Source organism: Myxocyprinus asiaticus, chromosome 12 (genome assembly GCF_019703515.2).
Source record: "Myxocyprinus asiaticus isolate MX2 ecotype Aquarium Trade chromosome 12, UBuf_Myxa_2, whole genome shotgun sequence".
Classification (NCBI taxonomy): Eukaryota; Metazoa; Chordata; class Actinopteri; order Cypriniformes; family Catostomidae; genus Myxocyprinus; species Myxocyprinus asiaticus.
The window spans coordinates 43,261,016-43,275,666 of NC_059355.1; the positions used below are offsets into that span (position 1 = coordinate 43,261,016).

Below are 14,651 nucleotides of genomic sequence, written 5' to 3' on the forward strand. Positions count from 1 at the left end.
TTGACATAAAATTGAATTAAATATGCTAAATAAATGTACTTTTTATTTCCATTATAACTTGACATTATTCACTAAATTTAAATATGCAATGAAGTGAGGGTTTGTGACAACGATGTAGAATAGCATTGTTTGAAATGCTTATTGTAACATACTTTTCCTTTCCACAGTCTATTATTTTTTTTTTGTAGGCATTATACACTATACTATGTAGGATGCAGTACTTTATTATTCCTACATAACCCAGAACATTCTGGACTATTTGACATACTATGATTTCGGAATGCACTAATCCTAATCTTGCATACTGTTTAAGACAGAATAGTATACCAACTGGGATGCAGTCTGAAGTCATGTTAATTATTTGCCAATCACAAGGACTGTTTTGTTATACAAAAAGGCAATTTTGTCCTTAATTTATGTTAATAAATACAGTGACACTTTGTGACACTTTTGGATGCTTTTTTAAGCTTTACCCCTTTAGGCTCTGAGGGTGTTTTTAAAGATTTCCTGTTTCAGTGGCATACCCAAAATTAAAGGCTTATGAAAGAAGAACAAAAAGAAAGAAAAAAATGGGTTGGGCATCATTTTAAATAATACTTTTCCATTTTTTCAATAATATAGATTAAGATACATTCTGAGACTCTCAGCCTAAGAAACTGCTGAGGAAAAAAAAAACTATTTTTCTAATTAGACATTATATTCCTCAGGGTTTAAATAAGGTGGCTCCAAAAAACTGCTTTTGTTTTGTTCCCTATCATGTCACCTGTAACTGAGTAAAATTGTGTGTTGATACAACAAAGCAATCGAACATTATAGCATTACAGAAATAATGTATACTAGTTTCCAAAAATATCTCCAAGTGTCCAAAAGCCTCTACAAACAAATAAAACATAATAATTGTACATAAGAACTAATTACACGTGCAAACACAATGACTAAAGGTTTGCATAGCATGCAGACATGATTTTAGTAATGAGATTTCACAGAATGAGTTTCATTCTGTGCCATTTGAGTCATCATTGAGTCTGTGTCATGTACTTGCCGCCATCTCCTGATGGCCATATGAATTATAATGATTGATCACATGACTCTCTGCCCAAATATGGAGGACTATCACCACTGGAAGGAGCAATCTAAACCCAATCCGATTGGTTTAGCGTTCCATGATGCTACAGCATTTCTTTTCATCTGATCCAGGAAAGCAAACGTGCTTTTAGCCAGATAGCAAGATGCCACATAGCCAGATGCTGTGTGCACACTCTGCTTCGTTTGGGTTCTCTAATGATCTGTGCATCGATTATTTTGTGTGTGAGCTCGTCTTAAAGATAATTGCCTCCTCTAAGTATTGGTATGTGATATTTTATGTTATATTTATTTTTCGTGAAGTTATAAGCGAAAACGCGGCATATAAGCAACACCTGTTTACATATAATATGTACGTCAAAGACATACAGTATACTTACAGTAGAAATTACTCACTATACTTTTCTCTTTGAATAAAACAAATAGGTTGTATTCTACTGTATTCTATTTATCAAGTAGGCTATTTGATGAGTTTGATGTTTTTACCAATTACAATAATATGTTCAGTGCAAAATTATTAATAAATGATCAAAACGGAACACTTCTGATTTGTCTGCAAATTTCAAAGCACTTGTTCAGTTTTGGTCATAAAGCCTACACGCATTGTAAAGCAGTGCTCCTAAGCTTTAAAACAATCCTTATTTTGTGTTGGTCAAGACTGTAGCTATTAATATTTTGATAATTATTTTTTCTCTTCCAAGCTTAAAGGGTTAAAGTGAGGGACCATCAACTTTCGCAACATTCTTTAAAATATATTAAAATAATTACTGAATTTTAATTTTTGGGTGAACTATTCCTTTAAAGAGAGTTTAATGAGCTACCTTGAAAGACTCAAAGAAGCCGCCTCCCCCTCCTCCTCCGTTCTCCAGTTTGTCGTCCTCTCCTCCCAGACCCATCATGGACTGACTGTTCACGTAAAGCTCCTCATACAATGTCTCCATCAGAGCAGAACGTGTTCTCTCCTGGACAATCACAAACATTTCAGTGTAGTATGCATGCAGATGCTTCAACATAAACATATACACACACACACAGCAGTGCCATTCTCACCTCCAGCTTGGCAAACTTCTCCGCTTTATAGCAGGAATATTCAGCGTTGATCAGTTTGGTCAAGAGGAACTCGTGAAACTCCGGACTCTAGAAGAAACAAAATGAGCACAGGCTGAATTAGGTTTATAAAACAGAGAGTTACAACTCTGAAATCTGATTGGATGAGCCACATTTAAAGCCACTGTAAAATGGTTGATACACATACATCTGTGACCACATACCAACTGAACTGTATATGTGTCAAATCTCCACAGCATTTCTACATAATATATCTACAAGCTAATGAACAATATTACTTTGTTTTGAATAATTGTTTATAATAATAATTGTGATTTAAGTATTGTGAGAATTATAAATAAATGTATTTGATGCATACGCAGAGCGCTAGATTGCGCTAGGAAGTGCCAAGCTTGAAATCATGATTGCCAAGGATACTGCTGATGTCAAGAATTGTGTGAAAAAGGAGTTATATTTTGGTCTGTTCTCACCCCAAATTGATTGGTTTGCTTCTGAAGACATGGATTAAACTACTGGAGTCGTATGGGTTACTTTTATGCTGCATTTATGTGCTTTTTGTAGCTTCAAAGTTCTGGCCACCATTCACTTGCATGTACGGCCCTACAGAGGTGAGATATTCTTCTAAAAAAAAAATTGTGTTCTGCAGAAAAAATAAAGTCAAACACATCTGGGATGACATGAGGCTGAGTAAATGATGAGAGAATTTTCATTTTTGGGAGAACTATCCCTTTAACTCTGTTTTATCCACTTCACTTTTTGGTTAAAAAGGGGATTAGACACAACATAAATGCAAAAATACTAAACATGTTGTGGGGTGCAATACCTAGTATAATTTGTACCTGGAGTTAACAGAAAGTTTAAAGATTTTAAAAAAATTTAAAGAATGAAAAGTAATGATGCGAAATGTAAATAAGCAAGTTTGTGTGACACTGACCATAATATTGGCATGTTTATTTTGCTTTTTGGAACATTCTCAAATCATGCTGGAATAACATGGATCATCGGGTTTTGCACAAATTGCCCCTTGTATGTTTAAACTGTGTACCTTCTTGAAGATAGCTGGGTCTGGAAGGGCAGGTCCAAAGAAAGGCACATCATCTCTTGCAGTAACAGATACCTACAAGAACACACAACAAAAAGAAAACGTATGTTGGATTTTAGGAAAGTTTCCAAACAAATCTAATCTCAAAGGCTCTAGAATGATGTTAAATAAGAATAAACTGACTCATAACATAATGTGGAATAGTTTCCAAGACTAAATCACCAGCAATTATGCATTAACATTTTTTGATTGATTCAACAATAGAACAGACAAAATAGCTTTTCACCAGATATGAGTCAACACAATTACTCCAAATGGGTATGTGAGGTGTCATTGACTTAATGCATAGAACAAAGACTTGTTTCAAATAATCCATGGCTTATCTGAATTATTAAAAAAGGATGTGTTTATTACCTTGTAGAGGACATTATCTGTGCAGGCATTTTCCACTTGCACGACCACATAAGCGTGTAGGAAGTTTGATGCAATCATATCTGGCACAAATGGTGTGTTTTCTTCTTGGAACACTATAGCCACAATGTCATTTCCTATATGCCTCTTCCTCTGGAGCTGAAATAAGTCACAACTGCATTTATTTTTCATTATTAAACTTTTTCATCAAGGTAATAAGATGCTTGAGGGATGAATAAATTGACAGAAAACAACACAACTATGTAATAATAAGAGGAAGCTGCCAGTAATATCTGCCCAATTGGTTTACGATTCACTTCTTTGAAAAGAACAGCGTAAAAAGAAACCTGAACTGAAAACTCAAAGAGACCCAATACTTTAAAACCTAAATATCGGTTTAAGAGGTGCATTAACATATTCTTTAAGTCATTTCAGCCATTGGTTCAGGCCAAAAACATGGGCTGTATGAAACATGAAAACTAATGTTAAAAAAACCCGTAATAAATAATAATAATACTAACTATATATATATATATATATATATATATGTATTAAGAACTGAGAAAAAAATGTAACATATTTTGGACCATCAAGATTTTTTAAAAGAAAACATATAGGAAAAACATAAAATCTCATCCTCTTTAGTGCAATACAGTAATAAAAATGGGCACAATAATATGTTTTATTATTAAAATCAGCATAAATGACATATAGCACAGCAAATTTTCCACAATATATACATAGTTTATAATTTAAATAACATATTTTTTCCCGGATTAAAATAATGAGAATGAGATCTTTCTTGTTTTCGTATTACAGTACTAAAAATATGGGGAGAAATGTGCTTTATTGTCATGATTTTGATTTTGGGGGTTTAAATATGACCTGGACATGTTCTTGACAGGTCTTGTGAGATTCACCTTAATTCGGACACAAATAGTTTCCCCAGTTAGGACATTACTAAAGTCCTGCAATAGTAACACTTAGATCATAAAACATATTGCAATCAGATTCACATGTCTCTAATTCCAATACACCAACAGTATCAATGCAGTGAAAGCCATGAAAGGCAAAACAATAATTATATTTATACCTGATTTAACATTGCGATAAAAGAGTATTACAATAAGTCTATTGTACAGTGTCAATTTGATCTACCACTTCAAAGGTTTATCTGATTAGATTTCCTCACTTGAAATATTAATTTGCTCAACTTCACAGCTTGCTCATAAATACTTATTAGAGAGTACTCTCATGATAACAAATCACATAATTCAAAAGGGAACAGCTTGTGTTTATCATAAATGTGTTTGTAGCTGTATAAACCCTTGCTCGGAAAAAATTCAGAACCTGTTCTGAGTTAAGAGCCCGTTCTGGAGTCCATTAGCATTTTGCTATACTAGTTCTCATAAAACATTGCATTTATTCATACAGTAGCTATTAAATAGCAGCAGGTGATGAGTATGAAGCCATATGTTAGCTCTGGCCTTTATGGTGCCATATCTGCCAGTCTGTGCTAAAACCCCAAGGTGATGCTTTCTCTCTGAGCGAAGCAACATGCATGGCAACAGATGGCTTTCTAGGATCTTTCTCTTTGCACCGTGTGGTGTGGGTTGCTTGCTAATTAATAGAGTGTCCAGTTGGTCAGTGCATAACACACAGGCCAAGCATCACCAGAGGGTTCTGACTAGTTATATACCCAAACTGAGGCTAACTGTGACATACAATGACACACACTTTACAGTTAATATGATGTTATTTTGTTTTATCCAATGTGTACTCATCAATTTGTCCATGTTTATGGGTGACAAAAGGTTTATTGAGTTATGAGTAAGGTCCACCCAAATCTGCACACTTTGTACACATTATCCGCACTGAAAGTGGGGGACAATCTTTGTAATCCATTTAAATGTGGTAAAGCGTGTTAAACAAGAGCTGCATATTATGTGTACCTTTTTATTGGTAGCTAAAAGTGTTAAGGTATCCAAAATACTACAAATGAAACAAGGTGAAAAACAAAAACCACAAAACAAAACAAGCAAAGCAAAACACAAAAAAACACAAAGCAAAACAAATCAAAGTGAAACCCAAAGCAAAGCAAAACCCAAAGCAACACATAGCAAAACAAAACACAAAGCGGAGCAAAGCAAAGCAGAATGCAAAGCAAAACACAAAATAGTGCAATACAAAACATAAAGCAAATTAAAACAAAGAAAATTAAAACAAAGCAAAGCCTGAGTATTACACTATGAGTACATTCTTCTAGGTAACTAAAACTGTTAAGTTTCCAAAATATAACAAATAAAATAAATAAAACATTTAAAATAAAAAGCAAAATGAAACACAAAATGCACAAAGCAAAACACTAAGCAAAACAAAGCAAAACAAATTAAAACAAAACAAAAAACAAAACAAAACAAAAAAACAAGCAAAGCAAAACAACAACAACAACAACAATAATAATAATAATAAAAACTGTCAAATCGAAAAGGCAATATGAGGCCTTACCTGCTGGGAATCTCCTTCGGTGTACGGCAGTTTAGTGGCCACATGGAACATGATCTCTTTGTTGTGGAAGTTGTGGTAGACTGACTCAGTTCCTGTCTGGCCGTGTGTCACATCCAAGCCACCACGAAACCTGTATTATGAAACAACAGCAATAGCTCTGATTTATGTGATTAATGTCTTCCCTAACCTTTATCAACTGTCAGGTTAGTGCTACCAATAGAACATGCAAAAACAAAAATTGTTTAATCCATTTAAAGAACAAATTCTTTAATTTTCTGAAGACAGTCTGAAGTAAGACAATAAAATAAGTACATACTACATCTCTAACACTTAACCTAACCCTACAGTTTGACTGGTTGATAGGAATATTGTTCCAGGTTCAGTATGGATGTAGATATAAGAATGTATCTTTCTTGGATAAATCAAAGAGTATCATACCCTTTAAAATCATGAAGTTCAATCTTCTGTCCCAAGAACTCCAGAAACTCAACAAAGGCTGGACTTTCCTCATTGTTCCCAAAAAGCTCCTCTTCTGTTGTCTGTGGAAGATAGCATTCTGATAAGTCCACGCTTTCTAAATATTAGGCATCAAACACATAAATGAAATGGGAAATTGGCAATCTTGCCTGGGCAAATTTCTGGTAGATGACTCCAAACTTGAAGTTGTTGCTGATGACGTGCTCATCAAAGGTCACAATGAGTCTGGACGCCTTGAAGGGGTTTGCAAATTAGAGTCAGTGTATGATCATTACAGAGTATGATAATTTCAGGATTTGTTAAATAATTTTCTGTAGTATCAATTTACCTTTGGGTATAAGACTGGATAAAATCTGTCCACATTCACCTCTTCACAGACAAGCTTGAAAAGACAGAAAAATATAGTGATTCAAAGGGATAGTTCACCTCAAAATAAAAAATTCTGTCATCATTGTCTCACCATCATGTCATTCCAAAATCAGACTTTCTCTCTTCTATGGAACACAAATGGAGAAATCAGGCAGTAATTGGAATATATTTATTTTTATTTTAAGGAGCTCAACAGCCCCTGCAATCCATTCATTTTCAGTGCATGGTATACAGTGGCCTGTTCATTCTGCCTAACATCTCCTTTTGTGTTCTACTGAAGACGGAATGTCAGGGTTTGGAATGACATCAGAGTGAGTAAATGATGACAGAATTTTCATTTTGAACTCATTCAATTAATTTGTTATGTGTTATGAGAAATATTTAACCTCCTATTATACTGTACATGAACGATCAAAATTCGATCTGTTCAACTATTTACTGTACTGTATGTTGATGTCCTACCTTGGCCATCTGGACAACATTGGGGAACTCTGTCAGACAGGAAATCGGTATCACATCATGGCATGTTTTAAACTTTGACCTAGAATTAAAATACATTATATTCACAGAATGCTTTTGTCATGCAGGATGCATTGCAGAACTGCTTTGTAACAAACATCTGGAGGGCATCAATGTTGCAGCCTGATTCCCTCATTACAAACTCTTCAGAGCTCATAACATCATAACACCCAGCTAGACCTGAACTGACATCAACCCTACATCACAAACACATTCTCTGCTTAATATTTAGCAGGGAAGGGGAAAAGAGTGAGATATAATTGGTAGTTGAGGCTCAAAAGTAGCAATATCACTGCAGCGTTCACAGGTGCCCTTGTCAGTTATCTTACTGCCGACATGTTACACTCAAAGAGCCCCTGAAGAACTCCCATTATAAAACAAAGGGTTTATAGATCAACCTCCCTCTCTCTCTCTCTCTGATACATACACTCTCTTTAATTCCCCACCCCATCATTAAAGGGCTTCAAGACAGACCTTTGGTTTATAAAGAATGGATGCCTCTCTTGTGTTGCTACTGCATAAGTTGAGCACTTACAGTAAGTCAGAACAGCTTTAAAATGTGAGAGAGGGTGGACGTGCAGGTTTCTTTAAAAAGAAAGGTGCCTACAAAGCAGATGATTTTAAAATGAGAGCAGAATAGAGAAAGAAGAAGGTGAAAATGTAAGAGAAAATAATAGATATCAGAGTGAAACTCACAAAATCTGTCAAGAACATGTACAGCTCATATTTCAGAATAAATTCAAAAGAAAGAGATGAGACTCATTTCATAGCTAACATTTTATGTATCATAATTAAACATTAAATAATATTTTCACACTTTTTGCATAATTTGGAATAATTTCTGCGTGATTGGAAATTACGTCCGCCCAATAAAAATATTCTGCTCACAGAGATTAACCTTGATTCTATTTTGATTTCTTCAAACCTCACTTCTCTCATACTGTATTTCATCTCAAGCATGCTATTCAATGACACTTCACATTCACATCAACTTCGTTAACAAGTACACTTTTATTAGGAGCAAAATTGCTTTTTGTGGTGTAAATTATGCCACAACTGCAGGACATTCATAACTTTGCAAAAATTGATACAGTAGATATCATTTTCACACAATACTGTATTTATTGAAAAAAAAAATTCTCTCTTTGTTTAGATTATCATAGTTTTAAACTTGTAATAATTTGTATTTTCTTAATGGATTTTCATAGTTTAATCTCGAACGTCTGGTTCTGAGTCAAGCTAAAACTATCTATTCATAAAAGGCATTTGAAAAATAACACAAATAAATATTGAAGGCCTGCTGAAAATTTTCTAAGTTGGTTTTAATGTGCTCTATATAAAATATATAAAAAATCCAATAGTTAAAATCTGTTCATTTTAATAAAAAATCAACCCATGCAAAAATAAATAAATAAATAAAATAAAAGTCTCAGTCAGGCCTCATATGTAAAATATACTGTATTTTGATTTTGGGGTGAAATGTGATGTGAAAAGTAGAGAAATTCTCAAACCAAGGGTTATGAAAATGAGTGTGTGTGTGTATGAAGTACCTAAGCAACAGTCGAAGGTGCTCCTGGTCTCCAATCACATCATACTTCACAGAGAAGACCAGGTGGCCCAGAGCGCTGTCCACTGAGTAATAATTAAAGTGCTCCTGTGGGAAGAGTTTTCCACATTTAAACCTTCTGAAAGTCTCTCTGCATTATTATTTAATCCTGAAAGCACTCTGACCCTGAGACAGTTAGTATATAGTGCATTATTACTGTAGTGGAACAAAAAGGTAACAATATTGACAATAATGCAACAAAAACCACAAACTCAAACACCATAAAATAATGAATAGCCATAAAAAACATTATTCACGGTTAGCAATATCTGTGGAAATATCAGTTTCTTTTTGTTATTTTTTTATTTTATGTTATTTTAACCATTCAAAAGCACAGTAATGCCTAAATTGACCATGGTAAACAAACCCTGATTATACTGAATTCAGTAAATTCTCATACAATTTCTCACCATGTCCATTTCTTTCAGTAATATGACACTTTAATAATCTTCAAAAACTGAACGACTTGAGTTCAGTCTCTCACCTTTCCCAGGAAGTGTTTCCTGTAGATCTTTGCTATGCTGTTTGTCTCTAGTTTGACCTGTGTTGCGGGGCAGATGGGCGGTTCCTCTGGTGTAGAGGAGGAGCTTAAATCATGATTAGTCCCTTCAATCCAGTAGCCCCCAAACTGGGGCAGCAGAATGAGAGGGAAAGGGCCTGTACGACCCAATACCTGCCAACCAAACAAAAATCAAAAGAAAGATTCTATTACATGGACTATTTCACATACAGTGGCCCAAAAAAAGTATATGGGCACTTAAAACACTCTTAAAAATATGTGAATGTTTTTGCATTATAAAACAAAATATTAAAGCAAGCTGCATTTATTTTAAGGAAAGATACAACAAGTACACTTTTCAAGCAAAACATTTCACAATAAGAAAGTTGATGGGTTTTAAATTATGCACCAATAGAAATCCTGTTCAAATTACTTTTTGTAACAGTTGGTTGAAAGTCATTGTATAATTGCAAAAACTGGCATCACTTCTTTGGTTTGATGTTTTGTTATCTAATGCAATAAAATTCATACTTTTTCATGCATGGCTTAACTGCCCAAATACTTTTTAGAGCCACTGTATGCATTTAAAAAAAACATTTAATATGTTTTTGCAACAGTTATACCTCATGTACGCCAGGATATGGAATGTAGTCTTCCTCCGTCTGTGGAGGAATATAAATAGAGCAATTAGATATTAGATGTTCTGAGCCCTTCATTCAAGTCTCTCTAAGCTGCAGATGATGGAAAAATTAAAGGCTTAAAGAGTAAAACCCCTGAACTCTAGACCTGCTGAGACTCATGATTTCAAACAAACCCTTAACTGTATACAATATTAACAAGGCCTGGGGTGCGAAACACAGATCATACGCTCTGCTGTTTTGCGATGGCATATGGAACCTGAAATGCAGTGAATAAAAAGACACTTCTATATCCAATAAACATAGACATGATCCATGTAGATTTTTACATTTGCTGCAGAAAATGTGAGTGGTGCTTGCCGTGCAAAACTTGCCGCCACAATATTAGAATGTTGCAGGTGGTTGCCTGGGTGTTACTCTGTGGTTGTTAAGGTGGTCTGGGTGGTTTCAAAGGTATTTCGAGTTGTTGCTTACTGCTCCAAGTCAAAAGAGTCCACCCCCTTGTCTCTATGATATTCTGGCCCCTAGATATGGTTCAGTTATCTCCTTCAATGTAAGTTTAAGAGATTGTTTTAGCCTGTTTTATAGTTTGGCAGACAAAAATTATATGTCTGATTGCTAAAAAGGTAGTAGCACACCTCTCTTCAAAAAGTCACACTTTTGTTGGCTTTGTTTGATTCAGTAACTGTAAGCATGAGCAATAGTAATAGTGATGCTTGCCATTGCAAACACCACTAATAAATGTTTTGCTGTGAATAAATAAAGCATTGTTTTATGTATAATACAGGTTCAGTTTAAGGTTGATTCTGGGTTTTGCATGTTTATGAAGACTGTGCAATGTAATCCTATGAGAATGAGGGCCTAGACACACATTTCTGTCTGGAATAAAAGCAACATTGTGTGTTTCTCAATGCATGTGATACACAGCTCTGATAGCAGGGAGTTTGCTGTGAGAACATTATGGAATGGCTATAACACTTGAAGCTTGTCTGCATGAGTGTGTGTCTAAATATATACACTTACTTTGAGGGGAGGTGGTAGTGTGCACCTCTGTTCGTCCATTCTACTGCCCTGTGTTCAAAAAACAAAATGCAGGCATTTTTACAGTATATTAAATATATAAAAATATATAATACAGTCATTTCAGAACATAATCAACAGTCCAATGGGATTCATAAATGAGCCCTACCTTTTGACCTTTTGTCATTTTTGAACGGAAAGAGCAAAGGTGTATATATATTTTTTTTTCTTTTGATGATGATGATGAAAATGATCATTTCTTCTTCCCTGAAGTAATAACAATACAATTATGCACTTCTTTTGGGGATTTTATGTTTTTTTTTTTTTTTCTTATTTACATGTAAATTTCTCAATTTTACCATTAATTTACATCTGCAGATATGCAACTTTATGAAACTTTAGTAAAGTAAAAACCTACACTTCTAGAAGTTGAAACATGTAGAAAATATGAGAATGTGACATATTTTGGAGGTAGATTACTGCCATCTGGTGAACAAAATATAAATAATATGACTTGAAAATCATGTTGTGACAATAATAGACAGTAGATGGCTGCAGGGTCACCTGAACATTAAAGCGTTTTGCCACTGTTCTGCTATAGAATAAACTGTGAGCAAGGCTCGACGAGGTCACATTTATAACTTAGAGCTGTGGTAAAATGTCTTTGTTTCCATAACAGAAAGATGCAGTGTTTTGTCTGGAAGGTGAGGCACCTGCATCTAAGGGTAAACTTTCCCACAGTGGAAAAGGTCCTGTATACTTTCGTACCTTGGGGTCACTCAGAAATTGTTCTTTGATCTTTGTTCTCTGTGTGTGCATGAGTGTGTGTGTTCTGCATTCTCCCTTCTGGCTGTGCTAGTTTCACCCATTTATTTCTGTGTGTGTGTGTGTTTGTGTGTGTGTTCTGCATTGTGACTGATTTTATTATAAAAAAAAAAATACTCTATTTTATAGTCTCACCTGTCACGTGTAACTTCCCCTAGCGGCTAGTAGGGGTCGCTAGAGGGCTGGACTTCAATTTTTAAATTGAATTTCCCTGTAATTGCCTTGTCTTAGTTCATTTTCCCTTCCTAATTGTTACAGGTGTTTCTAGTTTGTGCCATTTAGTTCTGTGTATATATAGCCCTCGTGTTCTCCCTGTCTTTTGTCTTGCATTGTTTATTGAGTTACAGTTAGTCTTAGTCTTGTTTCTTCTGTGGTCTTCTGTGGCCTTCTGTGGCTCTGCCCTCCGTGGCTCCACCCCTAAAGTCTCCCGTGGCTCCTTCTCCTAAACTCCTACTGCGGCTCAACCCACTCAGTCTCCTGACAAAGCTGCAGCTCTGCCTGCTCCTCTCCTGAGCCTCCTGTGACTCCGCCTCCTGCGACTCCATTCCCTGAGACTCCTGCGGCTCTGTCTCCTGAGCCGTCTGTGGCCCCCCTCCTTAGACTCCATCCCCAAGTCTCCGCCTCCTGCGACTCCGTCTGCTCTACCTCCTAAGCCGCATACTGATCCTCCTCCTGAGGCTCCACCTCCTGAGACGCCAGCGGCCCCGCTTCCTGAGATTCCAACATACCCCTCTGCCTTGTCAGGCCCTGTTCCAAAGCCCAGGCCTTCTCCAGGGCCTCCAGACCCCACCCCCTTTCTGGAGCCACCACCCAAACCGTCAGACCCATTCTCGTTTTGTTTTAGTGTTGGGCATCAGGAGCCGCCCATTAAAGGGGGGACTCTGTCACGTATAACGTCTCCTAGCGGCCAGTAGGGGTCATTTTTAAAATTGATTTTCCTGTTATTGCCTTGTCTTAGTTCATTTCCCATTCCTAAGGTGTGTGTGTGTGTGTGTGTGTGTGTGTGATGTTCTCCGTGTCTTGTCTTGCATTGTTAATTGTATTGAGTTAAGTTTGAGTCTTAGTCTTGTTTCTTTTGTGGTTCCTCTTGCTCTGGATTATTTTCAATAAAGAAGTCTCTGCAGTTGGGTTGTAAAAACCTTCACTCGCCGGACTATCTCTGTGACATCACCAGTTCGTGTGAGAGAGTGAGTGTGTATGTTTTGCACTATGATTGTTTTATAGTCTCACCCTTATATTTTTGTGTGTGTTTATTCTGCATTGTGGTTTATTTATTGATTATATTTTACAGATAAAAAAATGCTGTGTTATGGTCTTTCCCATTCATTTTCAATAGTCGGCCAATTTTGACCACGAAGATAAAAGGTGTCGCTTATTTTTTTTTTTTTTACGACCACTTAGACTTATCATATCATGCTCAATTTATTTATTTTTTTGGTACATTCAGATGGCAAGTGGAGGTAAAGTCATCAAGTCTTCAAGCCACTCAGATATGCACCAATGTATTTGCCAAGCATTGGTACTGCCTGATAAATGCAGTTATCTGAATTATAATCGGATATCGGGTGATTGTTTAAAAACAGATGATGATTGGGGCAATTATTTCCTGTCGAAAAGGGGGTGGAAAAACATGTCAGACAACTAGCCTACAACTCACAGTGTGTGTGTGTGTACAAGAAAATGTGTTGAATTACTTTGAATTGGGTGACAAAAACAGCAAAGGTGCAATTTGTATTCATTGCTCTGCTAGAATGTTACCAGTTGGAACTAACGTTAAAACTTAAGACTTTTAGCTAATTTGATTACTTACCTTAAAGTTCAACCAAGCAAGGAATATCATTTGTTAAAGCTAAAGCGGAGACTTTTCTCGTTCTCATTTACATGACATTTCAGAATGTCACGTCTTGCAAAAACCCTAGAATAATGGGTTTTAAGTGGATGTAAATGTTGTCAATGTGATTTTTGTTTCAGTGTTTTGTTTATCACTGAGACTAGTTACTTTGAAACATGGAAGACATAGAGACAGAGAGAATAAAGTTTTATTTAACTTTCTTTTGAAGTTGTGTAATTATCAATGATTTGAAACCAGGTAGCATAAAAAAAGCAGAACCACCAAATTATTAATAGCATATATGCATATAATCAGTACTCTGATTTTGTTATCGGCACACAAATTTTGTATCGGTGCATCCCTATTTATAATATAAATTACCAGAATACCAGAGATATATATATATGAACACTTGCATTGAAATGAAAAGTGAATTGTTTATTAATCATTTGAACTGCATATCTCAGAAAGTGAAATTGGACAACATTCATAAAGAATTAAAACACAGATTGACAGATTGACAGATTTAAAGAGTATAAACTAAAAAGTTTAGATGTTAAAGTGAATATAGAACGAGTGATGAGTTGTGAGAGAGCATCAGGACATGGAGGACGAGTAAAAAAGATATCATTATGTTTATAAAACAGGGAAGGTGTCACCTTTTTGCAGATTAACAAAATTCAGAAGCCAAAAGGGCACGAAAAAAACAGAAGATTAAATTAGCTTTCAACTTTGCAGGAAAGCCACAAACACAA

General features: G+C 35.6%; 1 protein-coding gene across 20 annotated transcripts in view; it reads right to left on the reverse strand.

The window, feature by feature from the left end:
• The window catches only part of LOC127448739 (rap1 GTPase-activating protein 1-like), a 128,876-nt gene that overhangs the window by 10,866 nt on the left and 103,359 nt on the right, over window positions 1-14,651 (reverse strand). For 18 of the 20 annotated variants that reach the window (XM_051711524.1, XM_051711527.1, XM_051711540.1 and 15 more), the window contains 13 exons: window positions 11,244-11,291; window positions 10,206-10,244; window positions 9,568-9,756; window positions 9,028-9,131; window positions 7,421-7,499; window positions 6,918-6,971; window positions 6,739-6,822; window positions 6,551-6,651; window positions 6,113-6,242; window positions 3,608-3,763; window positions 3,197-3,268; window positions 2,134-2,220; window positions 1,905-2,045 (listed from right to left, as the gene is read on the reverse strand). In XM_051711524.1, coding sequence (XP_051567484.1) covers window positions 1,905-2,045; window positions 2,134-2,220; window positions 3,197-3,268; window positions 3,608-3,763; window positions 6,113-6,242; window positions 6,551-6,651; window positions 6,739-6,822; window positions 6,918-6,971; window positions 7,421-7,499; window positions 9,028-9,131; window positions 9,568-9,756; window positions 10,206-10,244; window positions 11,244-11,291 — 1,284 coding nt within the window. Of the gene's footprint in view, window positions 1-1,904; window positions 2,046-2,133; window positions 2,221-3,196; window positions 3,269-3,607; window positions 3,764-6,112; window positions 6,243-6,550; window positions 6,652-6,738; window positions 6,823-6,917; window positions 6,972-7,420; window positions 7,500-8,012; window positions 8,292-9,027; window positions 9,132-9,567; window positions 9,757-10,205; window positions 10,245-11,243; window positions 11,292-11,409; window positions 14,650-14,651 lie in introns of those variants that run through there. The other 2 variants (XM_051711538.1, XM_051711543.1) reach the window with 2 other exon arrangements.